Here is a 27374-nt window from a genome sequence, read left to right as displayed (position 1 = left end):
TGTTCAGCTTCTCCCTTTCAGCCTCACTCCCACCTTCACTCTGTAGTTGGTCATATATCACAAGCCACTCACTCTCTTGCCTATCACTGTTCATTCCACACAACCAGTCCTTCTCCTCATCCTCATCCTCATTCTTCTCGTCTTCCTTACACTCCCTCACACACACACACAGCTTGTACTCAGTAATATACCACAACCCATTCACTCACCTCCTTTCCTACTACCGTCTACTCCCCGAAACATTCTCTTCCTCTCATCCTCCTCCTCCTCCTCCTCGTCCTCTTCGCCTCCGCTACTCACCGTACAACTTGATGACGCCCTCGGTCTCGCCGCGGGAATTCTTGGCCACACACTTGTACTCGCCGAAGTCGTCGTTGGGCTGTAGACTTCTGATGGTGAGCTTCATGTGGGTGCGGTAGGGGACCTCTCCTTGCTGTGAGGGGAAGGCCGGTTAGGCGGGGGCGTGGGGAGAGCTCCGGGAGGGGGTTTAAAATATGCATCTCATCACACATGCAAATTTTATGTTTTTTATGAGGGCGGGGCTCTCCGAAGTGCAGTGGTCGTATGTAGCAAACCAGGTACCCTCGCAGGCGGCTGGTGCGATTGTTTACAGGTAATGCCTATCGTAATGACCCGTGCTTGTTTGCCGGCTGCCGAGTGTTGCGAGCGTGCTACATATACGCCAGGTGATGATGGCTCAGTGCGTGCCGGTAAAGTGAGGGGGTGGGTGAGGGGCGCTGAGCTAAGGTCCAGCCACCCTCTGTTTGTTTGTCTATCCTTATGGGTTAAGCTGCCTCATTCCCAAGCCATCCTTATCCTTACCCATAAATCATCCCCATAAAGTGCATCTTCTTAAATCAACTTGTCTCCCTACAACAAGGCTTAAAAGTACTTATATTAAACCTTTTGTAACCGTTCAAGTTCAAGTTATTTTTTATGGTAAGCTCTAACGGACGTACTATTCCAAGCTTTCCCTTATTAAGTAAAGGCATTTATTACCGACTCAGACAACCAACGGCAGCTTTTAAACATCTTTAGCCTCCATTAAATTCCACATACTTAACTTCCATATGCTTTTTCTTGGCATACGTGCGCCAAACTATTACTAACTGAAAAAAATAGTGTTGGATCTAACCGCTAACCCGTAAAATGGTTCATAGAAAATTCGTACTAATGATTAATGTTGAAACTGATATCGAGAGCATGGCCTGGGAATGGAGAGCTCTGGGAGTCTAATAACCTCCTCATTACTTCCTTTGCTTTCATATGCCGTTCTAAGTTACGTTTACTGAGCCTTATTGTATCCCGGAAGGCTGGCGACAGGATACTGACAAGACAATCACGCAGTAACCTTCCCGCGCATCATACAACCGCTGTTTATATCCTCCCGGTTGATAAAAAATGAGGTTTTGCTCCAAACACGGGCTCGCACCTGAATAATGAATGACGGATAATGTTTTCCCGGCAGTTACCTGGAATGGGACGCACCTCTGACCTTCCTGTGTGTCTCTACATGTTACTGAATCTAGAGTGCCACTGTGTAACTCGAAGACGCAACCGACGCCTTCACAAACGGCTCATGGTGGCGATGGAAGACTTATTTCTCTTAACAGTAGCAATCACACGTCTCTGGTGATGCTTAGGTTAAGTTGTCATATATTTATACCTCCTCCCCATTCCGGCTGGAACCTAACATCACACCCACCCACCCACACACACACACACACACACACGAGTGGCGGAACACAACCCTTGCCTGACATCCGGTACCCATTCAATTTCTTCTTTATGTCATCCACCATGGTCTGATCACATGCTGGACTAGCGATCCTAAGCCATAGTGTATAGTGACGGATCTTTGAGTACGACTGGAACCTCACGTCACACTCACACCCACGAGCCGAGACACGACCTCAGACTAACATCCAGTACCCATTCCCCCTTTTTTACGAGCTCATGGTCTACATACCCGCTCGGTGATGTGGTACTTTCGGCCCTGGTGCAGCATGATACCAGAGCCCCGCGTCCAGTAAGTGAGGGCGGGCGGGTGAGCCTCGATGGTGCACTCCAGGGTGATGCTGTAGCCCAGGGGAGCGCCGACCAGCTGGTGTGGGATGCTCATCATGGGCGGGACTGTAGGGGAGGGCAGGACGAGTGGCCATGACAGGGTTCAGTGAGGGTGTAAAAGGATCGTCTTAGATATACTTACACAAGGTTGTTCGTTTAAGCAGTCAAGTTATGCTGTGGTTGAAAGGTCAGGTGATACTGAAGATGAGGCTGAAAGAATGATCAAGGTGCCGAAAGAGTGATCAAGATACCGAAAACATGACTAAGGTGCTAAAAAAATTATATATGTGCCGAAAGAAATAGTCAGGGTGGTGAATGGTGAATGTCAAGGATAGAGGATGAGGGGTGTAAGGTTTAAGTACTCTGTAAAAATATATTATATGTCTATGGCCCGGATGTAATTGTGCTGCCGTGCCCTTGTGAGTGTCGGGATAAGGAAAGATTGGTCGCTGCTGGGAGAGGCCTCGGGATGGCAAGAGTCGTGTAATGTGCTTCGGAGACAGAACAATCTATAAAATTATGAACTTCGATGAAAACTTTTTAGAGGGCAATACAAAAGCTGTAACTTGGAGATTTATTAATAAACTAAGGATCCGATGTTGCCTATCTACCAGTGTATTAGTTATTTTTTCTTCTGGTACAATGATGTGGTTCCTCCTTAAAGCAAAGCGAGTCTGACGGTTGTTGCTAACAGAGGAAAGGTTTCAAAAGACACCGAAAGATCCCAAGTGAAACGAAGGACAGCCACGTGACGGAAACCTGCCTACCAAGAAGCCTCTGATTTGCTGGTCTGTCAAAACACTGACTTTTTATAGCTTTCACTTGAGCCATACCAGGACATAATCCGATTCTTTAACTGGAAAGGGTATGTATATAATGTGATCTGGGGTGTACTTAACCCCCATTACAAAATTAAATTAGGCTAAGCATGTGTTTTAAGTATTTTTCTACAAATGAATCCCTCAACAGACGGCCTTGGCTCACAGAGTGCTCCCCACCAAGCCATAAAGACCCAGTTCAAATAGAATCCAGAAGCAGGCACCAAACTTGACTTAATTCTCGTCCCGCTGAACCGACGCTGCAACCCCAGACACCAAGCAGTGCGTGAGTGGCGGAGCGAACACCAGACTTGGCAGGTGACGCCGCAGGGGCCCGAGACTCCCTCACTCCTTGGTAACAAAGAACTGTATAGACGGTGAAAGAAATTCCCCAATTACTGGGATGGCCATTCTCGTTTCGAATTATTGGTCGTAAAGTTGCGACACTGGCGGGAGTAGCCTGACCGCTGCTGAGGGGCGTTGGAGCGCCAAGGAGTCGCCTCGAACTTCCCCTAAGAAGACATTACGAGCTTTACAATCACTAAGAAAATATCACGAACTTTGCAATCCCTTTACTGTCCGGCATTTGAATATACAATCAAGGGACATGCATTAGTTTTCGAACACATTATAAACTTCGGGATTACTTTTCTGCACACTCAACAAAGAGGAGGTGGGTGTGATGGTGAGCAGCGGTGATGTGGTCAGGTAGTAGTGAAAGGCAGTGGTAGTGGCGGAGAGAGAGGAGGGTGTAGGAGGTGATGGTGATGAAGGGCGGTGATGGTGGTGGTATGGGTAACGGACAGTGGTGGAGGGGATGGTGATATGGGACGGTAGGTGAAGGATGGTGACGGTGGTGATAAGAGACGGAGGGTGATGAAGTTAGTATAAGTGGTGGTAAGGGGTGGTGGTGGTGACGGACAGTGACGTTAGCGTTGGTGATACTGAACGCAAAACGAAGAAAACGAGTCAGTGGTGGAGGTGGTACTGGTGATGACGAACAGTGGTGAGGATGATGGTGGTGATTTGATAAGGGACAGGAGGTGGTGGTGGTGGCGGGGCTAACACTCACAATCCACGCTGACTTGCATCCTCTTGCTGACGATGGGCGGCACGTTGTTCCGGGCGATGCAGAGGTAAGCGGCCATGTCCATCCTGCTGACCCGCGCCAACTGTAGCTTCGGCCCCGTGTACTCCATCACTGCGGAGGACAAGACTATCTTATTCTGCTGCCACGAGAGAGATTTATAAGGTAATTCTAAGGCTACACAGTTTTTGAGCTTCCCTGCGTATTGTCAACTGTAGAAGGCCTCACCGCGATAGGTTTTGTTGAGGTTAATCTTGAGGTGGTCTTCTCGTCGCCAGGTGATGGTGGGTGTGGGCGTGCCGGTAGCGCTGCACTCCAGGGTGATGTTGGCGCCCTCCTGCACCATCACGTCCCCGGAGGTCTTCCCGTCCACGATGTTGGGCGGCACTGCAAGGAAGGACACGCGGGAATCAGAAAGGACGAAGAGGAAAAGGAAAAGAAGAAAGAAAATAGTCGGTCTGAAAAAAATGTGTTTAGTGAAAAAAAATATCCAAAACAGTGAGTTGGAGTCATGTGGATGCTGGAGGAAAAAATTATATATAAGCTTCTTACTCTTCATCTTAGGGCTATTGCAACACTCAACGTAGGATTCCATTATATATGCTTTGACGCTATAGTATTCTTACCATCAATACCGATTTTCTATTAAATTTGACCCCCGGGAGAAGCATTTATCCTCATCTTAATGCCGGTTCTTATAACTCGTACTTTTCTTTTCTTGCAACACCCTCAATGTAGGCCTCCATTTTTATTTGTTGTCTATTACTGTTACTATTATCCTTTTCTTTTCTTGCAACGCCCTCAAAGTAGGCCTGCATTTTATTTGTTGTCTGTCTATTACTGTCACTGTTACTATTATCCTTTTCTTTTCTTGCAACGCCCTCAAAGTAGGCCTCCATCTTATTTGTTGTTTCTGTCTATTTCTGTTACTGTTACTATTATCATCTATTTTCTATATTAAACATTCCCGCTAGCTGCACCGCCGGGCTCGCCACTTACGCTACAACCCCTGACCTTCACATGTATATCATCGTTCGCAGTAAATAATAGACGCGTTCCAGTAAGTAAATCAGTCACCTTAGGCACAACACACCGAATACAGATCATCATAGTAATATCTAAACGTTTATTGCAAACTTTTATACGTTTATTGGCAACCTCTTATTCGAACGTTTATTGGCAACCTCATATTCAAACGTTTATTGGCAACCTCATATTCAAACGCTTATTGGCAACCTCATATTCAAACGTTTATTGGCAAACTCTTATTCGAACGTTTATTGGCAACCTCATAATCAAACGTTTATTTGCAACCTCTTATTCGAACGTTTATTGGCGACCTCTATGAAGCTACACCAAATATTGTAAATGTCATAAAGAGATATTGTAGGCCTATGATATTAACGCCCTATAAAAAAAAAAACTAACGGTGATCTAGGCTTAGGGTGAGAGTTAAAAGGATTTGATGATTTTTCAACAACGTGTTAAACGGGATTATGCACGGCAACCTGTAGCGGCAACAGCAACAACAACAACAACAATAACAACAACAACAGTCACCGTTCTAGAGTTTGTTCCAGCGCCTTGTACAAAAAACTAAGCCCACAATATGACCTTTAGGAGATAAGGAATAGAATCCAACCCTTTCCTACAACAACAACAATAACAAAAGCAAAAACAACAGCAACAACAGCAGCAACCGTCCTACATTTCACTTCCGCGCATGTGAACAAAACCAAGCTCACAATACGGCCCCCAGGAGATAGGAAATGCAATCAAATCCCTTTCTTTCATGAACGCGTTACAGCTGACTGATTGTTACGGGAGTTAATAACCAAACTGATGCATTATCCTGTCACGAGGAGCATTTTAGAGGGCAAAGAATATAGCTGTTATCATGCATTCATAGGGCGACTATTATGATTTGTTATAGAGGAAAAGAACTGATTATACGTAGGAAATGAGGATAAGCAGACTCTCTCTCTCTCTCTCTCTCTCTCTCTCTCTCTCTCTCTCTCTCTCTCTCTCTCTCTCTCTCTCACACACACACACACACACACACACACACACACACACACACACACACACACACACACACACACACACACACACACACACACACACACACACACACACACACTCGCGGGTGGGGTAATTAAGTAAATGTTTTTAATCTTTTATGCAGCACGGAATGTTTCATCATAATTCAATCTTTGCGTATCTATAGATTGGACTTTTTGTGTTAGTCGATTGAGGGCGGTGGCGGGGGGGGGACGGAGGGTATGGGGGGGACGGAGGGTATGGGGGAGACGGAGGCGGTGGGGGAGACGGTGGGTGGGGGAGACGGAAGGGGTGGGGGAGACGGAGGCGGCGCAAAACACATCGCTCATAATTTGCTGCAGGACACGATGATAACTATGATGAAAAAAAAGGTATACAAGTAAACAAATAAATAAATAATAACAGGAAAAAGATGTGTTCGTGGGTAGGGATCAGCGCGATACCAATATTGTGATTAAGTTCAAAGGGGAAAGGATATTTTTTTTTTTGCCCGCGTCAACTTTTTCTTTTTTCTTTCTTTTTGTCTGGTTTCTTTTTTTATATTTGAGGCGAGTAAAAGCAAAAAAAACAAAAAAAACAAGCGTCACGACTTTTATCAACTGTACCATGATCGCCTCAAGCATCAAATGTCGACTTTCTTTATTCTTTCTCTCTTTTTTCACATACGCACAGGAGGAAGTTAAGTAGCATCACCTATATATATAATCCCCTCTCGCCTATGTCAACTTCCTTTCTTTCTTCCTTTTTTTCAAACACGCACAGGAGTAAAATGTTCAGTGGCATCACCTATACACAATCTCTTCTTCAACCCCTCGTCATTTTTCATCTACCTTTGTTTGCTTCATGGAAAGACCCGCGGACAGGAGTGAGTGAAGTGTGTGTGTGTGCGCCATCAGCTTTACATAATCGCCTCATGCCCGCTCGCCACTCCACTCCACTCCGGCCACATGCATGTGTACGCGACCGGCCGTGTCACAAGCTCTCCCTTCCTAGGCCATTCTCTTGATATCAGTTCCAACAATTTCAGCAAGCCAGTCCCCATTATCTACGGCCTTTATTTGGACCACTCTTACGGGTTATTAGCTACACCCAGCATATCAATTTTCGCTGTTAGTTAGTATGGTTGTCAAGGGTCAAGAAAAAAGTTGAGTGTAAAAAATGGAATTTAATGAAATAAATGGCTGAAAAGAATTAATGAGTTTTTTTTGCGTACAGTTCTTATAGTACAGGAAAACTTGGAGTACATAGGCAAACACACACATACATACATACATACAAACAACACATAGAAATACACACATACAAAGACAAAGGCAGAGGCAGAGAAACAGAGACGAAAGACACAGGGAGAGACGGAGACAGGAAGAGGGTTAGGGGGATAAGGGAGGGAAGGGGGGAGGGGGTGAGGGAGGTAAGGGGGTGAGCCGCAATAAGGAGGAGGGTCAGGCTTCCTTCAATCAGTGGACGACATTTGTCAGACATCACACATCGACCGACCAATCTCTTCCGCGGCGACCACCACCACCATCACCACCACCACCACAACTACCACCACCACCACAACTATCATCATCAACAATCTATAACCACCACCACCACCACCACCCAACAAAGCTACCAAAACCACTATTATAACCATCAGCCGACACCACCCCCCACCACCACCACTACCACCACTACTGCTCTTTCCAAGCCTACCACAACTACCTTAGCTAACCACCACCATTACTCTCTCTCTCTCTCTCTCTCTCTCTCTCTCTCTCTCTCTCTCTCTCTCTCTCTCTCTCTCTCTCTCTCTCTCTCTTTGTCATGAGGCACTCTGGTCTCGCGCCAATTAGCAGCACAACAGCGATGACTAATTCGTGTTTAGCGTTCCAAGAAAACACCAGAAATAATACGGCGATGTTTTCTCTCGTTTTCTTATTTTCTGCGTGTTTTGTCCAGTGGGGGGAGGGGGGAGGGGTGTGTGTTTGGGGGGGGGGGGAGGGCTGTTGGTGTGTGTGTGTGTGTGTGTGTGTGTGTGTGTGTGTTTAACAGTGATGAGACTGCTTTCCTAACAAGACTATAGTAACAAGAGTATGAAATTAGCGTATTGTCAACCTCAAGGGTAACGTTTATATTTAACTTCTGCATTGTTTACTGTCATCAGAATAGAGGTTATGATTCTCTCTGAAAAGTTGATGCACAGAAAAGAAAACTGAGCCGAAAATCTAAGCAACAACTAGTCCAAAAAGGTTGTGAGCGAAGCATGAGTGATACAGCTTTGGCATTCATGTAGTGTGTTCCAAGACGCAAGACATCTTTAAAAATAAGTTTGATAAAGTCATGGACAGGTAGAATTGCCGTTAGGTCTATTGATTAAATGGTTCTATTATTTTATGTTCCAGGAGGTTACAGAAGAGTCAACCCTTCTAGAAACACCTCCACATTCCCTTGACAGATCCACACATACTCTGGGCAAGTCTGTGCACTCCACCAGGCCCACATCCCTTCACTTGCTCGCCACACAACATCCGTCCACGCGACCAGCCACCACCACTCGGCCTCCGTGACGCGAGATAACCTCATTCCCTAACCCACTCCGCGCGAATCTGCGGAACACTCTCCCGCCCGTGGCCCCAAAGCCTAACACGCCCCGTTATTTCGTTAGGTCCGCCGCGGCCTCGGCGTCTTGGCAGCATCACACATCGGTGGCGGAAGCACTGCCGGCCATCACATCTCGGGATTAACTTTACTCAGACAAGACACAAGACTGTATACGTATAATATATAAAGGAGTGAATAAGACTATACACTTTGAGTACACATAAGTTTAAGAATGATGCAAAAATAAACTAATAAAGAACTAATACATAAACTAATTAAGAGTAAAATAGCTAATGACAAAGATAAGATAAACGATTGTAAAGAAAATGAAAGCAAAGAGTAATGTACAGTAAATAATTATACAGCAGTTCGTGTAATAGAAAAATAAGAAACAGAATTCGTGGATGAGACCAAATGACCAAAATAGGACGATTAGAGTGATTTCCATTTCTAAGTCTAAATCAGAGTCAATAATTGTACATCAGTTTCATACAACAGAAAAAAAAGCAGCAGAAAATTCATGGACCAAATCAACGCCTGTCACAAAAAAGAAAGACTGGAGTGACTTCCATTCCTAAGTCTGCTTCGAGTTTTGTTTTGTAAAGAAGAAGCGGAAGCAAAACGAAGGAAGAAAAAAAGTGATGATCCTCAGCTGTGTTTACATCGACAACCTGCGAGCACGGCGATGATCGATTCCGTCCACGCGGCCACGACGGAGGAGAAAAGCGGCTCGGCGGGTTGGTAATCTCAGACGCTTCCGCCTCCCACATCGACTATTTCCAAAGGCCAAAAATGAGAGCAGTTGGGTTCTAATGAGTTGTTTTAGGTTCACGGTACAGAAGAGTCAAACTACCACCAGGGTCATAAAACTACCCTTGGCAATGCTCAAAACTCCTACGAAAGCCTTATCGAATGCGAGAGTGTGGCCCCATCCCCTGCCAACGTGCATTTCCACGAAGCTATTATCAGTAGGAGAGAGGAACATCTTGACTCCATATTATATACCCAGCAGTTATTCTCCATTTTTCTTTAAGCAATTTTTACCTTTCCCTCATGTCAAGTACCGTTCTGCATGAGGAAAACACAACTGCAACGAGAAGAGATAACTAATGGCTTATAAAAACGTCATTATGCTGTCAAATTAACTCCCTGAGCAGCTAAAGAGACAAGACTAGCTTAGCGAACACCACACCTCGGTTTCAATCTTTCCACACCTCGCCCTGGTCAGAGATGGAGCGTGTAGAGTATACATAGTTGATGGCAGCGACTGGACCAGAGACACACAGCAGAGAGGGAACACGGGATGGCTCGGCTTATGAACCTCACTCCCTGCCTCTGTCCTTCGCCCCTCTCCCGCCCCGCAGTGAATAAAAGACTACCCGGCACTGTAACATGTGGGTCAGTGCGACATCATTCACGAGCTGGCGTTAAGGAGATGAAGACTAGCCGTTTACAGATGTGTGTGTATGTATGTGTATGTGTGACCGTGTTCCGTCCACCCAATTTCGTCTCTACTCTTCCCTCCTCTTCCCTCTTTCATCTATTGTCTAACCTCGCCCTAAAGCCCTATTCAAGCCCACACAAGTAAGGATGAAAGAGTAGAACAGGCATATGGACGGAACTTGCCGGCGGGACAGTGGAAATATCTGCATTCACACCCCTCAAAGGACCTCTGTTACAGCCCTTGACTCTCTGCTTCATGACTATTGGGCCCTGCTTCCTATGTACCTCTTTCTGGGTTTAGGTGTGTTTCTTTCCTCCCTTGAACCTGTCCCATATCCCAATCCCTGCATGGTTTCTTTCCTTCCATCTCCCTTGGTGTATGATATCTGTTTTTTCTGAATTTTTAAGCTTTTTCCTCCTTTTTTCTCTTTTCCTTTGTTTTCTATTTTACAATCTCCACCTCCTCTTCCTCCTATTCCTTCTCCCCTCTTCTCCTGCTCCACCTGCTCATTCTCCTCCTCCGTCTCCTCCTCCTCCTCCTCCCCCTATCGAGGAAGTAAACATAATTATCTTGATCGTGCAGCGACGAGTCAGACATTCCTCTCCCTGACCGCGTTACACAGTCTCTTCCTCCTCCTCCTCCTCCTCCTCCTTCTCCTCCTCCTCCTTCTCCTCCACTCCTTCCTCGGCCTTCCTTCTCCTCCTCATTCTCATTCTTCTGCTCTCCCTTCCACTTCTCTTTTCTTTTCTTCTTTTCTTTTTTCCTCTTCTTCTTCTTTCTTTTTCTTCTTCTTTTTCTTCTTTTTCTTCTTCGTCTGTCTCTTCTTTTTTTCTTCTCCTGTTTTCTTTTTTCATGTTTCTGATCTGGTCCTTGTTTTATTTTTTCTTATTCGTTCACCTCCTCCTCCTCCTCCTCCTCCATTTTCCTCTTCTAGTTCTTCTTTTCATTCTTTTAACCTTCTCCTACTCGTCCATTTCATATTCTTTCTCATCTCTCTGTATTTTCTTCTCCTCCTCCTCCTCATCATCATCACCTTCTATCATCATTTCAGTGTATTAATCGCCTCTAAACAAGCTATTAATGGTCCTTTTATCATTTTATTTCACGCTGGTCCGCTCCTACTATGGTTCCTCTCAATGGTCCTATGTTTCCAGTTCACCGCCTTCCCCCTCTCTCTCTCCCTCCCCCCCTCTCTCACTCTCCCTCCCTCTCCCTTCCCCTTCTCCAATTTCTCTCTATTTTAACTCTTCAGCTCGCGCACCCCTTCTTTTCCTTTCCTCTCTCTCTCCCTCCCTCTCTCTCTTTCTCTCGCCTTTCTTTTTACAAGCTTTGAAGATATCCGCTACTTTTGTCGAGTCTCCCTCTCTCTCCCTCTCTCTCTCGGTCGGCTTCTCCCTCTCTCTCCCTTCCTCTCCCTCTCCCAGCCTCCGCCGCCCCCTCCTTTCTCTCTCTCTCTTTAGAACAGATCCTTTCAATTATCTTTATGAGTTCGGTGTTCTCATAATTTTTGCAGGCTGGTTCACATGTCCTCTGCCTAGACGTCACTTCACATTCTATCCATTTCTTGCTTCTTTTTGTTGCGGCTCTGTATTACTTTTTATCTTTCTCTTTCTCTGTGTCTGTCTATGTCTCTGTCCGTTTGTCTGTCTGTGTGTCTCTGTCTCTGTCTCTCTCTCTCTCTCTCTCTCTCTCTCTCTCTCTCTCTCTCTCTCTCTCTCTCTCTCTCTCTCTCTCTCTCTCTCTCTCTCTCTCTCTCTCTCTCTCTCTCTCTCTCTCTCTCTCAAGGTGTTTTCTTCGACTCGTCTTTCTTTCTTTCTTTCTTTCTTTCTTTCTTTCTTTCTGTTTCTCTCGATCTATTCTCTACGTTTCTCTTTTATTCCTTTTTTTCTCTCTCTTTTCTGCCCTCTTTGTTTTCTCTCCTCTATCTTTCCCTCCTCCCACCTTTCCTCTTTTCTCTTCTTCTCTCTCCTTCATTCTTTCCCATTTTCTCCTTCTTTATCTCTCCTAGTTCCATCTTCTATCCTCTATCTTCCTTTCTCTCCTTTTACTCATCCCCCTTCCCTATTCTCCTCTCCCTTCTCCTCCTTTCCCCTCTCTTCTCTTACCCCAAACTCCCCTACCCTGTCCTCTCTACTCTCACCTTCCTCCCTTCTCCTCCCTTCCCTTCCCTTCCCTTCCCGTCCCTTCTCTCCCCTCCCTCCCCTTCCACCGTAGATTAGTCGGTAATGAAGGAAGCTGAACGCGGGCACTACATCACCGCCAACTCCCTCTCTCCCTCCCTCCCACACAGCCTCCCTTTCTTCCTCACCGCGGCGCTACCCACGGACTGAAAGATGCTCGGTGCGGCCCGGAGTGTGAAAGCTGCCGCCCCAGACCTTGTAAGAACCATCCCATACGCTGCAATTCCCCGATGTCTCTCTCTCCAGTTTGACACTTAAACCAATGCCGACCTAATACCAACCTATATCAATCTATACCAACCTATACTAACCTAATAAACTTGCAATAATACACGGCAAGACTCCAATTGAGCTCCGTAGCATGCTAAGAACTTCGTATATATAGCAAGGCCTGTATTCTCAATTGCTTTTCGCCCTCACAACGAATATTTTCAAGGGCTACAAAGGAAATAAATCTTGTTCTCACGAGTTGTTTTTCACTTCCATGGTATAGAAGCCTTGTCAAACTATCACTAGGCTCATAAAACTACCCATGGGCATATTAACACAGCTACCACGAAAGACGTATCATATGTTGGTGGGTGAGTAAGCCCTGAAATGTTTCGGAAAATGGGTTTAGCTTTCATCTTTTGCAACTCACACGACAACCCACACCTCTACCAATACACCCACACAGTTAGGGAGGCACAGGTAACATCTCCCCTCACCCACCGTCATCACCCTCATCACCTCAATCTCAATCTCTCTCTCTCTCTCTCTCTCTCTCTCTCTCTCTCTCTCTCTCTCTCTCTCTCTCTCTCTCTCTCTCTCTCTCTCTCTCTCTCACACACACACACACACACAGTTCCACCAACACCACCCACACACAAGTAGACATGACATAACACCTCACGGCGCCAATCCCTTACCCTGATCACCTCAAGCGCATACACGCACACACACACACACACACACACACACACACACACGGACAACGGAACCTACGCAATCAGCCTAAGTAAGTAAGTGAGCATTTCCTTTTGATTAAACATCGCCGGCGAGCACCTGAGTCACACAGAGAGAAAGCCCAGAAAAGAAAAGGAGATAAAAGGGAAAATGAAAGAAAAAATATGACGTCAGGAGGATAAAATAACGAAGTGACCCCCATTAAAAAGGAGACTCCGGGTGTATAGAGGAATTCTTTTTGACGCTCGACGGTGACATTCAACCCTAAAGAAGGATCCAAAAGTTCATGAAAGATGGAGTTGAAGCCGAAGAAAGGTCTCTTAGCACACTGCCTGGCCTTTTAATCTTCACAGATTTAGAGAGAAAGGGAGAAAAGAATGAGAGAGAGAGAGAGAGAGAGAGAGAGAGAGAGAGAGAGAGAGAGAGAGAGAGAGAGAGAGAGAGAGAGAGAGAGAGAGAGAGAGAGAGAGAGAGAGAGAGAGAGAGAGAGAGAGAGGGGAAGGAAACGAAAAGAAGAGAAGAACGAGAATTAAGAGGAGAAGAGAAGGAAAAGGAGAGGGAAAGAGAGGAATAAGAAGGAGGAAGGAAAGGATAATTAGAGAGAGATGGAGGAATAGAAGGAGGAGGAAGGATGGAAAGGAGGAAGAGGAGGAGGAAACTAGAAGGAAGGAAAAAAGTGAGGAAAGAACTGGAGAGAGGAAAGAAAAGAGAGTATACGAGGGAGAGAAGATAGAGAAAATGAAGAGCTACAGAAGAAAGGATAAAAAAGGAAAGAAAGGAAGAAGATAGGAAAAAGGGAGGAAGAGGGAGGACGCGATAAATATAAATTGAGAGAGGAAAGGTGGAGGGTGAAGAACAAGAGGAGAAAAAAAGAGGCGTGGAGAGAGAAAGAAAGAAAGAGAAAAAATATACACAAGGGTACAGAAAAGATGGAGGAAGAAAATCAACGAGGAGGAGGAGGAGGAGGAGGAGGAGAAGGAATACATAGGAATACATAGGAAGAACAGACACCAGAAAACCTGTTGGTCTATGGCGAGGGTGTCTGTTTACTACCGCTACTACTAGTAATCTACGTGTGGCAGGACAGGACAGAATAGATGAAGGCTCCTCCCCACCCACCTCTCCCTCCGTCAACGTGCCGGCAGGAAATAGTTGGAAGAGAACACCATGTGCCCTTAAGGAAGAGACATGGAAATTTTACAGTAAAGAGAGGAATAAGAGGAAATTACTACCCTTAACTTACGCTACTGGTGACCTAAGCTGTGGAGGAGGAGGAGGAGGAGGAGGAGGAGGAGGGTAGATAGATAGATAGATAGATAGATAGATAGATAGATAGAGAGAGATAGAAGAAAAAAGAGAAAGAGAAAAAAGAAAATAAGAAAAAAAAGAAAGAGAAAAAGAGAGTTAGAGATAGAGAATGATCGATAGATGTAGATAGATAGATATAGAGAAAGAGACAGAGACAGACAGAGAGAGACAGAGACAGAGAGAGAAACTTTAATTTACTAGAACAAAAAAACTATTATACTCCAAAACTTACACTTCGGAAAAAAAGCTCAAAGGAAGACGAAAGAAAACGGAGAAGTGGAACAAAATGGCAAGGAGAGACTTATTTAAAATCAGTGAGTGAGTTTATGTCATTCGCTAAATATTATACGGCGTTTGCATTTATAAATATTCAGCGGGGAAGGAAACAAGAGAAGAAAGATGAAGAGGAGGAGGAGGAGGAGGAGGAAATGGGAGATGAGGAGGAGTTTCTTAGTTTCTTCCTCTTTTTCTTCTTCATCTTCCTCTTCTTCTTCTTCTTTTTCTCCTTTTTATTTTATTTTCCTTTCTATTCCTCATCTTGTTATTCTTCTTGTTCTACTTCCTCTCTTTCTCTTCCTTACTCTCCTTTCTCTAATTCTTTTTTTATACTTTTCTCCTTTTTTATTCTTTTCCTTTATTTTTCATCCTTCTCATCCTCCTCTTCTACTTCTTCTTTTTTGTTTCTTTTTTTTCCTATTATCTTCAATTTTTCGTCTACCTCATTTCTTACTGTTTTTCCTCATCCTCATTTTGTTTATTTTTCATCTTGCTCCTTTTCTTATCTTTTCCTCATTCTCATTTTCCTTATTTTTCCTCTTACTCATTTTCTTTATTTTTCCTTTTTCTCATTGTTTTTTTTTTTCTCTCCCTCGTTTTCCGTATTTTTCCTCCTCTCCATCGCTTCCTCTTCCTCCTCCTCTCAAGTCTCAGTTCACGGGAAAGGATTCTCGTCCAGCGACACGCTTTGGCGAGACGACCAGCTGCTGATAAGACGCAAAAAGCAGGCACTTATGTCACCTCTCATCGCCAACCCGATACCGAGAGCGAGATAATGAAGGAAAGCCCCGCGAGTTCCTTCCTGATCCTTTACCTGACTTAGGGATTGCCTTTGTAGCGGTGCTCAATAGCATGTCGCTGGATATCTTGCAAGTTGTCGTAAAGAGAGAGGTGGAGAGATAAAGGCTTGGTATAACATGTAGAGATGGGAAGTAAGCAATGTGTTACCCCTTCAAGCGTCTAGTCTGTCTTCCATTCATTTATCTTCACTGTGAATGTCGGTTTGAGGTCTTAGAATTGCCTTTCCATCTGCCTGACACTTGTTCTCCTCCTACCGTCATACTAAAGCATCTCCCCTGAATATTGTATCACTTCTGTCTGCCTTCCATTCATTCCTCTTCACTGTGGGGGTTAGTTTGAGGCATAGGTATTGTCCCTCCATCTGCCAGACATTGGTTTTCCTCTTGAAGTCATACCAAAGCGTCTCTTCTTCACTCCCTTCCTTCCTCTTCTTTCTACTCCAATTGAGGGTCTTCAGCCATAGCCCCATCGCTTGAACACATTCTCGTCGCCTTGATACATGTTTTCCTTTCGCTCGTCATTCGTCAAACCAAAGCGTCTCTCCTATGAACTGCGCCTCATCTGCAACTCTTTACATTCAATTCTCTCCTTCGTTCTGGTCCAGTTAGGGGTCTTCAACTATCGCCTCATCGCTTGGACACATCCTCGTCGCCTTGCCGCATGTTTTCCTCCCGCCCGTCATCCGCTGAGACGCGCTAAGCCGATCGGGTGATAAGACAATGCCAAGACGTATCACGCCGCCCTGCATGGCCCTCGAGCCTTGTTGATGCTCTCCACGCTGGCATTTGTGGCCTTGGCTGATTTGTCTCACTGGCTGACTGGCTGGCTTTGGGATGATGTGGAGGAGGAGGAGGAGGAGGAGGAGGAGGAGCTACAGTCATTGTCGAGGCCCTAACATGGAGACTCACTACCCAGGGTCCCTCAGCCACGCCATCTCGCTGTCTTCTCCCATTTCTACCCCTCCCCTTCTTCCTCTCTCATCTTCCTCCTCTTTCTCCTTCTTTCCCTATTTCCTCCTATAGCTTCCTTTTCCTCCCTCCTCTACCTTTCCTTTCCTCCCTCTTCGTTTCTCCTCTTTAACCATCCTCTTTCTCTTCTCTTCCCTCCTCTCTTCCCTTCTCTACGATTCTGATTCGGAAAAGTCGAGAACGAGAACGAGAGCGAGAGCGAGAGAGAGAGAGAGAGAGAGAGAGAGAGAGAGAGAGAGAGAGAGAGAGAGAATGGGGGGATAGGGAGGGAGGGGTCCGTGTGGTAATGGGTGCTGTCCAAGATTTATGTGGCTGGACAAATCGAGTTCGTTTAATTAAGATTTGCTAATCTCGATCAGCCGTTTGTGCCGTTAACTCCGCCTGGACATTACGGGCTGAGTGTGTTGCAGAGTTTTGTGTCGCGGAGTTTTGTGTTGTTGACTTTTTTGTTCAGTGTGTTCAGTTCCGTCAGTCCATGTGTGTGGTGAGGATGTCGAGGTCACCAAAAGCTTCACATACCTTGCTAGCGTAGTGCATAGCAGTGGTAGGCCCACGATGTTATGAACTCGCTCAATACGAGTATATAGCGTTATCGATATGCAGGCGGAAACTGATTCGAATCTTTAAGTCGCTTGTGCTCCCTGTTTTACTGTATGGCTGAATAGTGACTTGGCGAGGCGTGTCGATGCCTTTTGTATCAAGTGTCTTCACAGGATTTATGAGGTATCGCTGGAATGACTCTGTGTTGAACCAGCAACTGCTCCGTGAAAATAAATCGAGGCCTGGTACCAGCTTAGTCAGTGAACGCCAACTCTTTAGCTTCCCCTTATTGAGACGGAAAGATTTTTATCCTCGGGCTGCCTCCTATACCGCGAAAGGAATACAAATATGAGTCATCCTCGCTGTAGTTGAGGGAGGGCCGCCGACGCTGTTCAGGCAGTAGTCGTCGTGGTGCTCCCAGTGTCAGAGGCGTCGTCGTCGTCTTCTTCCGGCACGAGTCTAATGCTTACAAATGGCGCACTTTTCGAGGAGGGAAAACAAGTGAACGAAAAAAATGGCAAACTAAAACTAGACAAAAACGACGCCCCGGCAAAGGGAAATGAAAAGCCAGTAAATGAAGGCAAAAACGGCCGGATAAATGTAAAGGATGTAGACACAGCCCTGAAAAAACCCGAGCTGCGCGGAGGCACGAGGGGGGGGGGGATACGGGAGGGGGGGGGGGAGGAGAAGGAGGCACGGAGGGAGAGGGGTTGGAGGAGGCGCAGGTGGAGGGCGGTGGTGGCGCGGAGGGAGAGGGTGGAGGGGGCGAGGGCAGGGCGACAAGGTGGAGGAGGAGGAGGGAGATGGACAGAGGAGGTGGAAGGGATAGAGGAGTGCAAGGAGGGGGAGGAGGAACACATGGAGATTGACAGAGGTGGAGGCGGAGGGGGAGAGGGACTGAGGAGGTGGAAGGGAGGAGACGGGGAGGAAAGGATAGAGGACAGAGGGGCCCAGAAAGGAAGGGAGGGTAGGGAAGGGGAGGAAGGGAAGGGTTAAGGAAAGGATGGGGAGGGAGAAGGGAAGGGAAGGAAGGCACGGGAAAGGGTGAGGTGGGAGGGAGGGAAGGGAAGGGTTAAGGAAGGAACAGAGAGGGTTGAGGAGGGAGAGGAAGGAAGGGAAGGGTAGGGAAGGGACGGAAGGGTAGAGGTGGGAGGGGAAGGAAGGCACTGGTGGAAGGAGTAGAGAGAGGAGGAGGAGGAGGAGGAGGAGTCTCGGGTACACTTCCCTTCACCTGAGCATCTGTTTGTCCGCCTGTGTACCTATTCATTTGTAATTAATCGTGTTGTAGAGATATTATAATCCAACTGTTCATTAATCTTATACCGAGTCTGCGTCGCCGCGGGGTTGGTCTGCACGCTGGCACATTATAAAACCCTTTGTACTGCACTCGGCGCTTCACTGCGGCAGGGCGGTTTGGGCTGGACTGTTCTGAGGTCATATTCTTAAACATTTCTACGCCAAAGCTCACATATTTGACAAGGCTTTTCGTAGTAGTTTTGGCTATTTCCAGGGGTAGTTTCATGACCCTGGATGTAGTTTAACCCTTCCTCTGTAACATGAACCTTAAGAAACACTCATTTGAACCCGACTGATTTACTTACTGGCCTTTGGAAATAGTTGATGTGAGAGGCTGAAGCGTCTGAGAATACCGACCACGCTGGCTCCACAGTTTTCCAGTCATTGTCATTGCCTAGGACTACCAATGAGGGTGTCGCGTTGAGCCCGTTCCTTCCCTAACAATCCCCTTCGTTCCCCTCCCTCCTCAACCCTCCCGTGCTTCCTTTCCCTCCCTTTTCCATCCTTCCCATGCCTTCCACTCTCCATCCTACATACTGACAGAGTGATTCTCCTTCACAAAGACTACTACAGACCCTCCATTTAACGAACTCATTGTAGGGAATACCAAGGCGTTATATCCGAAAGTGTGTTATATCCGAAAGTGTTACAGAACCGAGATATTGTATTAAATAAAAACGAATATATATCACCAAAAGTTTAAATTATTTTATCAGGGGAATATTGTGTTGATTGCTTTAATTCTTTAGAGAGTATTGCTTTATCAAATAACATCAAAGGTATAAAATCAGCGCAAAAAATACCGTGTACACTCGTAGGTATAATTGGTTAGCTTAATCCAATCATGTTAAGTAGTGGTTCAGGAAAGAGTGGATATACGTCAGAGGAGAGCACGGAGGAAAGGGAGTAAGGGTAGGAAGGACGAGTGGACGGAGAACAAGGGAAGGTGCAAGAGAGCAAGGCAAACCGACCACCTCTAACTCACTCGTCTTGGTGGAAAAGGCCGAGGAAGGAGTCCAGGGCTGAGGGGATTAAGACGGAGGACAAGGAGAACAAAGTGCAAGAGGGCAAGGCAAACCGACCACCTCTAACTCGTCTTGGTGGAAAAGGCCGCGGAAGGATTCAGTGCCACAAAGATGCGAGGTCATAAGAGGAGAACTAAGACGGAGAACAAAGGCAAGGAGCAAAGGGACAGGCCAAACCGACTAGCCTACTCTAACTCGTCGTCGTGAAAGACACCGTGGAAGGAAACCAGAGTCACGAGGTTAAGAGGTCGAAAGACGAGCAAACCGGGGAACAAAAACAAAGAGAACAGGAACGAACAGAGCAAGGAGAGCAAGGAGAATAAGAACAAGGTGAAAAAGAGCGCGGAAGGAATCCAGAGCCGAGAGATCGAGAGAGGAGAAAGGCGGTGAGCAGGGCGGGGACAGCGAGGGCCAGGCCAGGCGGGCGGTATTTGAGGAAGGCATCACAGTGACGTAAAAGCATCGTCGTCGGGACACTGTAAAAGTCGATTACAGCCCTAATGCTCGGCTGATCCCTCCCTCCCTGTCTCCCTCTCCTCCCCGCCTCGCCCTCAGCGGCTGCCAGGGCGACGCGGCGGTGGCAAGAGAAGCTCCAACTGATTACTCGTGTGTTGCTCTTATCTGGGCACAGCGGCGGACCTACCACTAACTTGGGGCAACGACGGGCTGACTGGTGTTTTCTTCCTATTAAGTGCCTGATTCTGTGGTTAGACGCCTTTAATTAGTCCTGAAGTGTTTCCGTGCTTGAGTGGAGAGCCCTGAGTTCCGAGTGTCCTTGGTTTAGCTTGAGGTGCCTTGGCTTGGCTTTGGGTCGCTTAATTTGGCTTGAGATGGCTTGGCTTGGCTGGAGGTGGTTGGCTCTCCGTCACTCCGGCACAGAGCATGATCAGTATGGCCGTCGTTCTTGCTTCGCCGTGACCATTAAAAAGAAGAGAAGGTGACTTATCTAACGCGCGCACGTGTTTTATCGCGAATGCAATTTTTGTCAAAGCTCCAAAAAAGGCGTTATTTTGATTACTTATTTTTCACAACTTTGTTTTTTGCACCGAGTGCGAGAACGCCCAAGAGCGCGGCGCCAATCACGGCAATTACTCGCTTGTTTTATTCACGGAAGGCGCTTTTTGTTCCTTGTTCAGTGTGACACTTTTTAAGGATTTTATACCAGGAACTCTCTCTCTCTCTCTCTCTCTCTCTCTCTCTCTCTCTCTCTCTCTCTCTCTCTCTCTCTCTCTCTCTCTCTCTCTCTCTCTCTCTCTCTCTCTCTCTCTCTCTCTCTCTCTCTCTCTCTCTCTCTCTCTCTCTCGTCCCCGCTCCGTCCCCAGAGAGACGCTGGTCGCCTCAGGAAGTATGTTTGCAGTTAGGCTTTTGCCCGTGCTCGGCGCTGGCTGGGTCGGAGCCGCTTTGTTCTGCAGGCTTACCTTGCCGGGCCGCGGCTGGCTGGCCCTCGCGTGGCCCGGGGCTGCCTCGCCTCGCCTCGCCTCGCCTCACCGCTGCCGACACAACGCCCGGAATGATAAACAAATAAAACACAAAGAAAGCTCTTTTTCTTCCACTTTGAATTTCCTCAAAAGATGGCGAGCACTCGCTTAAGGGATTAATAAAAAAAACGAGGATTACTGTTAACCAAAACATTCGTATGCAGGGATAATCTCCTGCCTGACCTCGTCCCTCCATTTTCCGCGGTCTGAGGACACATGCAAGCCGTCACGAGTATCGCCAGTGTGACTCAGGCCCGTCACACGCCCACGTCCTCGCTTCCCAGCCCAAGGCGTCGCCCTACACTCGGCTCCTCCAACACAAAACAACGAATTTGTGCTCTCCGGGATCCGGGAATAAATGTTTTTCCTCCTTTATAGATCAGCCTGACCCACTTCTTCGGCTCGCTGACCTTAAGGCCTTGGGCGAACAAGCTCTGCCTTTGTACAGAAGCTACACAGTTCCCGATCACACTGAGTTGAGGAACCTAGCGAACATACACATCCACACATACACTCACCCACCCACACACATATAACACAAACACATACATTTAAACACAAAGTGGCGCCCCAATCCACTCCCACGCCCACATCCAAACCCGTCCAAAACATAAACCCCCCACATACACACCCATACACAAACACCTACACATTTAAACCCAAAGTGGCATTTTAACTAACTCCCACGCCTATACAACATACCCTACCTCTCCCGCCCCTTCCCACGCCCACGCCAAAGTTTACCTCTCCCTCCCCCTCCGACACCCACATCCAAGCCTACCTCTTCTTCTCAACCCTCTCCCTCATACACACATCCCAGAGCACATCAGTGGTGGCTGACTGGCTGCAGGGAGGGACGCGGCGGTGGGTGCAGGACAAAGCCTTCCTCTCTCTCCTCCTCTCTCCACCCTTCGCATGCCGACGGTAATTCTGAAATCGCCTGCAAGTTGACCGTTTTGCTTCCTTCGATCTGCCTCGTAACCTCAAAGGGAACACCACGATGCTATTGAAGAGTAAGGCGCACACACACACACACACACACACACACACACACACACACACACACACACACACACACACACACAAGGTATACCAATCTAAAATCGGTGGTTTGAGATCATAAAATTGATAAGTGAAGGAGTATATATTAGTGGTGATGAATGAAGAGAAGTGGAGGTGGAAATATGTGGAAGTGGTGATGACTGCGGTGGTGGTGGTGAGGAGCGGCCGTGGTGGTGAGGTGGAGGTGAGGGAGGAGGAGGAGGTGTGATGGATCAGGTGAGGCAAGGCGAGAGTCACTGATGGAGGAGGAGGAGGAGGAGGAGGAGGAGGGCAGAAGAAGTATTTTCACCTATGATTGGCTTGTGGCTTTTTTGTCTCGGGAAGCTAAATCAATTATCGATGTTTTTTTTTTATTTTTTTTTCTTCTTCGTCCTTTTGGTTGAGTTTCCGAGGGCGTGGCGTGGCGGCAGGTGTGTGTGTGTGTGTGTGTGTGTGTGTGTGTGTGTGTGTGTGTGTGTGTGTGTGTGTTAGGACGTGGCCGGTGGTGGAGTTTTTTTGCCGTTGCTTCCTCGCTTTGTGTATTTTGTCCCAATGGTAGTCTTGTTTTGTTTTTACTTACAAACACACACACACACACACACACACACACACACACACACACACACACACACACACACACACACACAAGTGGAGTGGAGCGGACGGGAAGGGGGAGGAAGGGGATGGTACAGGTAGGGAAGGGAGGGGGAAGCAAAACAAAAGGTAAGGCAAGATATGGGAGGGAAGAGTACCTGAAGAGGGAGAGGGAGAGAGAGAGGGAGGGAGAGGGGCGAGGCACAACAACACAGTATAATCATCAAGAACCACTACATAAAGAGTACCATCTCCCTTCCCCTCCAAGGCTTAAGACAAACAGACGGCGCACTTCACCACGAGAGGCAGTGTTCGTGGCTTATGTGCTCAGAGAGGAGAGGAAAACATAACCCTTGCGTTTAGAGAAAGCCCCGACCCCCTGACCCTTACACGCGGGAGAGGGCGAGGCCTACCTATGAGGGGGGGGCGGGGCTGCTATGCGTGTATTCTCCGTGCGACTGTCATGAGGTACGAGGTGACACTTTACGCCGGCCCGCCCGACGCTTTGTTGCTTATGTATACCCGCCGCTGCAGGAGGATCGGGCGGCCTCATGTTTATATTCAGCTGTGAGGGGCGGGGAGCAGGCCAAGCGGCACTCCGGGGAGCCGGCCGGTGGTGCCTCGCTCACTTTTTCCGGCACCACTGCGTCAACTGCATCAGGCTTATTCAAACTCTCTTTACTGCTACACCTGTTATACATATTTACTGTATTTACGACACAAATTGCAAGGTTCTTTACAGTTGTGAGAGCTCTGTGTGGCGGGCGGCATCTCTTCATGTACTACAGCCTTTGCATTGGTCTCATTCAAGCTCTCCTTATTGCGACATTGTTATATCTTATGCATTGCCTTCATGACACGAGTGCAGGCTTCTTAGTAATACAAAGAGCTATGCGTGACGAGCAGGCTAGCTGGTGGTGGTGTTGGTGTATCACTCAGCTGACCGCAATATACACATTAATGTGATTCAAACTTCGCTCACTGTTTCTCCCTACTTTCCTATATGCAACTTGTGATATATGACTTTGCTTGGCCAATGTTACGCCCCGGTGCTCTGTCTGACCCACGTCGCTGAAGTTAGGGTTGATTGGTAGAAATCTGGAAAGCGTATGGTTTGGTTGTTTTCCGCCACTCTGAAAATTCCTACCTGGTTGCAGCCGAACTGGAACGAACACAGGTCTGCGGAATCACCCGCTAACCACTCGGCCACCGTCTCCCTTGACATTACTATGACTTTGATGGTATGCGTTACCCTCAAGACCCGATAGCAGGTTTCTATAGGTTATTTAAAATGCTCTGTGCCTCCTGATGTCTCTCTGGTCTTTCGTTAGTAGCGTCTGTATTGATGCCTTTCTTGTTTCCTTCGTCCTCCAAGCCACTTATATTTTGCATTATCTATACGGCCCAATAGCATGCTTCTTCGCAGCACTAAGAGCTTTGTTTACGTCTCCCGCTCCCTTGCATTCATTAATTTGTGAAGTGGAGACACAGTGAGACAAACCATATTAGTCCACCGATCACCTCATGCATTCTACCCACCACACCACTACCCACAACGCCCTCCCCCCAACCATCTCCATACAGCCGCAGTCAGACTCGAGCCAGAGCTGCCAGTTCCCACTACCCAGCAGGCCAAAGCACATACTTCATTCTTGAGGGGGGAATGTAAAGAAACTTTGAAGGGTGCGTGTGGGCCCCAGAGAGCGTTATCCCCTGGGTCTACATGTGGAGTTTATTCTGGCAGAGGAACGCGGGGGCCGGCACGGAGGGAGCGAGGGAGGCTGAGGGGGTGTGGGAGGGAAGAAGGCAGACCGAGAGGGAGGAGGAAGAGGAACGTAGTAGTAGGAGGCAGTGTTTGTACGGCCAACAATGGTGGGAAATAGAGAGGAGAGATGAAGACGAAAGCAGGGAAAGACTGGACGAAGGGAAGGGAAGAAGAATGGCGTGCGAGGAAGACTGAGGAAGGAAGGAAGGAAGGAAGCGGTAAATGTGCCGTGAGATAAAGGAAACAGAGAAACTAGAGAGGAGAGATAAAGACGAAAGCAGAAAAAGACTGGACGAACGGAAGGGAAGAAGAAAGGCTTGCGGGTAGAGCTACGGAAGGAAGAGGTAAATGTGCCGTAAGATAAAGGAAACAGGGAAACTAGAGAGGAAAGATGAGGCGAAAGAAGAGAAAGACTGGCGGAAGGCAGGAGGAGGAGGAGGACGAGGAGAGAAAAAACCGTGAGAGGAAAAATGTAAGTAAAGAAGTGGAAATCATGTCTAGAAGGAAGAATATTGTAAGTACTAAGCAGGAACAAATAAATACTGAAAAAACTGTGTGTGTAAAACAAGTAAAAAATAAGGAGTATATTATGAGCTCATGAATGTAGTAAATCTGCATGAAATCAATGACACCAACAATACAGTCAGTGTTGGCGTGGGAAGGAACTGCACGCTGAAGAAAAAAAATAAGTATAGGTTCTCTTTCTTTTATTTATTACTGAGTGGCACTGTGAGACGAGAGGCATTTGGCAAGTCAGCTCGCGAAGACAGAGCAACAAAGGGAAGGGAGAACCACACTAGAAGGTTGTTACAAAGTCCAACAGATCTCAACGACAAAAATAGCTCAAATATACCCAGAAGCAACAAAACAAAACGAGGCCTTGGATAATCTGACAGAGAAGTTACTCGCAAACTTATACGCTAAAAATAGCCCAAAAATACCTTGATGTAAAAAAAACAGCGACCTTGGAAGCCCTGATAGTGGGTAGTTATAGCCGCAGACATACGGTAAAAGTAGCCCAAATACACCTAAATGAAAAGAAAAAAACGCGAACTTGTGAACCCCGACAGAGAGGAAGATAGGGCAGCAGGAAGCCAAGATTTATATAAGCCACACCGCTCGCCGCACAGGTCGTCGGGTTCGGCTCAGCCCCACACAGGTAATGATGCCTCGGCGGGACCTGACAGTGTTTGCCCAATGCTCCCGAAGCCGAGGCACCTCCCTGATAGCTAGGTAAGGCTGGGAGAAGGTGGAGGACGAGGAGGAGGAAGAGGGGGAGGAGGATCAATGATGGAGTGTGGAGTGACCCGTGCCATTGCTAAATTAAGTATATTTACCTTATTGCTCTCGCCTGGCAGTCCGACTCGAGGCTAATTTGTGTTTTTATGGTTCAACAACGACTGTCAAGAGCGTGATACTTTTGATGTGTGTGAGGGGGGGGGGGGGGGAGACAGGGGGTTGTGTGTGTGTGTGGGTGAGGTTATGTGTGTGTGTGTGTGTGTGTGTGTGTGTGTGTGTGTGTGTGTAGGAGGGGGGGGGGTAGGTGTGTGGGTGAAACTTCTACGAGGGGCTTTTAAGAATATGGGTTTTAATCTATATTCCTATTAAAACGCTTCAATTAAGTCACCCCACAGTGTATATTCCTTTCAGAGTGGATGTCGGCCGTGGAGGCAGTGAGCTGTGTATTGTATCAGTCGGTGGAAAGTATACATAAAAATGGATATGTTTTTAAATGTGTAGTTCAGCCGAGGAGGAAGCTGTGTCATATTTAAGTCGGAAGGGAGTGAACATCGAAGTGCTTATGAGGGAGTTGTGAAATGAATAATGTCAGAGGGGAGTGGACATCGCAGTGTATATGCCTTTCAAAGTGTAGGTCGGTTGTGAGGGGAGCTGTGTAATGTGTAAGCCGAGAAGGGAGTGTACGAGGAAGAGGAGGAGCCGGAGAGCTGCTGTGTGGGGGATACAGGAGTGGAGGGAGCTGTGATATGTATAAATCGGAGGGAGAGTATGCAAGGAGAAGGAGGAGGAGGAGGAGGAGGAGGAACCGGGGAACTTCTGTGTAGGGGATACGGCCGTGGAGGTAGCTGCATGTGTTATATTACAAGTCAAAGTCGAAGGGGGAGTGTACAAAGAGCAGGAGGAGGAGCGGGAGAGCTGTTGTGTAGGGAGCTGAGTAGTGTAAGTCAAAGGTCGTGTACAAGCAGAGGCCGGGGAGCCGCTGTGCAGGGTATGGATCGGCGGGGCGGGCGGAGGAGGAAGAGCCTTGCCCCGCCTTGTCCACCTGATAGGCCGTGACACCTCGCTGGCCAGGTAATGGAACTCTCCCGACCAATTTTCTCGTAAACACTTGGTTAATTACCGCGACGCAGGCACGCAAAAAACGGCAATATTCGCGCCGGAAGGACGGAACAACAACAACACTGTGAATTATTAGAGGGACGAGGCACAGTTTTAGCCCATCGTTAGTTATTCATCACGTGCTGGAGGAGGCGCAACCCGACTGGAAAATATATAGATTTGTTTTTCGTCCTCCTCCATCGAACAAACACTCCAGAGAGGCCGCCGTGAACAATCAACAGGCAGAGGCTTACCCGGCGACCGACGTGTTCCTGCCGGCCGGCCTTGGTCACCGGCGGCTTAGGCACGCGTGATGGTGGCTATTATTAGGGCTTATATTAAAGGTATTATTATTATTATTATTATTATTATTATTATTATTATTATTATTATTATTATTATTATTAGTTGTTGTTGTTGTAGTAGTAGTAGTGATGGTTATGGTAGTAGTAGTAGTAGCAGTAGTAGTAGTATACCATTATTTTCACTACTATTGCTACTACTACTACTACCACCACTACTACTACTACTACTACTACCACCATCACCACCACCACTACTGCCAATACTACTACTATTATCACCGAGCTAGAAATGATCAACTTAAGTATCTGGCACGTAAAAGCCAGCAGCGCCTTCAGGTTACTCCACGGGCACTGATAAACGGGGGACGCGGCACGTGCTGGGGAGGGACGACTTTTACTGCCGCGCCCTTCCTTGGTTGCTCGGCTCACGTTACCCCGCGGTGGTTAGGAAA

The 27374-nt window shown here is 47.2% G+C and overlaps 1 protein-coding gene across 1 annotated transcript in view; it reads right to left on the bottom strand.

Moving 5' to 3' along the window:
- Positions 1 to 27374, bottom strand: part of LOC127009417 (lachesin-like) — a 321398-nt gene that overhangs the window by 9130 nt on the left and 284894 nt on the right. Inside the window, exons 7-10 of the mRNA XM_050882510.1 lie at positions 4201 to 4359; positions 3958 to 4086; positions 1970 to 2133; positions 301 to 433 (exon numbers count right to left, since the gene is read on the bottom strand). Coding sequence (XP_050738467.1) covers positions 301 to 433; positions 1970 to 2133; positions 3958 to 4086; positions 4201 to 4359 — 585 coding nt within the window. The remainder of the gene's footprint in view (positions 1 to 300; positions 434 to 1969; positions 2134 to 3957; positions 4087 to 4200; positions 4360 to 27374) is intronic.

The sequence above is a fragment of the Eriocheir sinensis genome, chromosome 40, assembly GCF_024679095.1.
Source record: "Eriocheir sinensis breed Jianghai 21 chromosome 40, ASM2467909v1, whole genome shotgun sequence".
In the NCBI taxonomy this organism is placed as follows: Eukaryota; Metazoa; Arthropoda; class Malacostraca; order Decapoda; family Varunidae; genus Eriocheir; species Eriocheir sinensis.
Note: the sequence above shows the minus strand (reverse complement) of the source record. Positions and strands in the feature narration are given on the sequence as shown.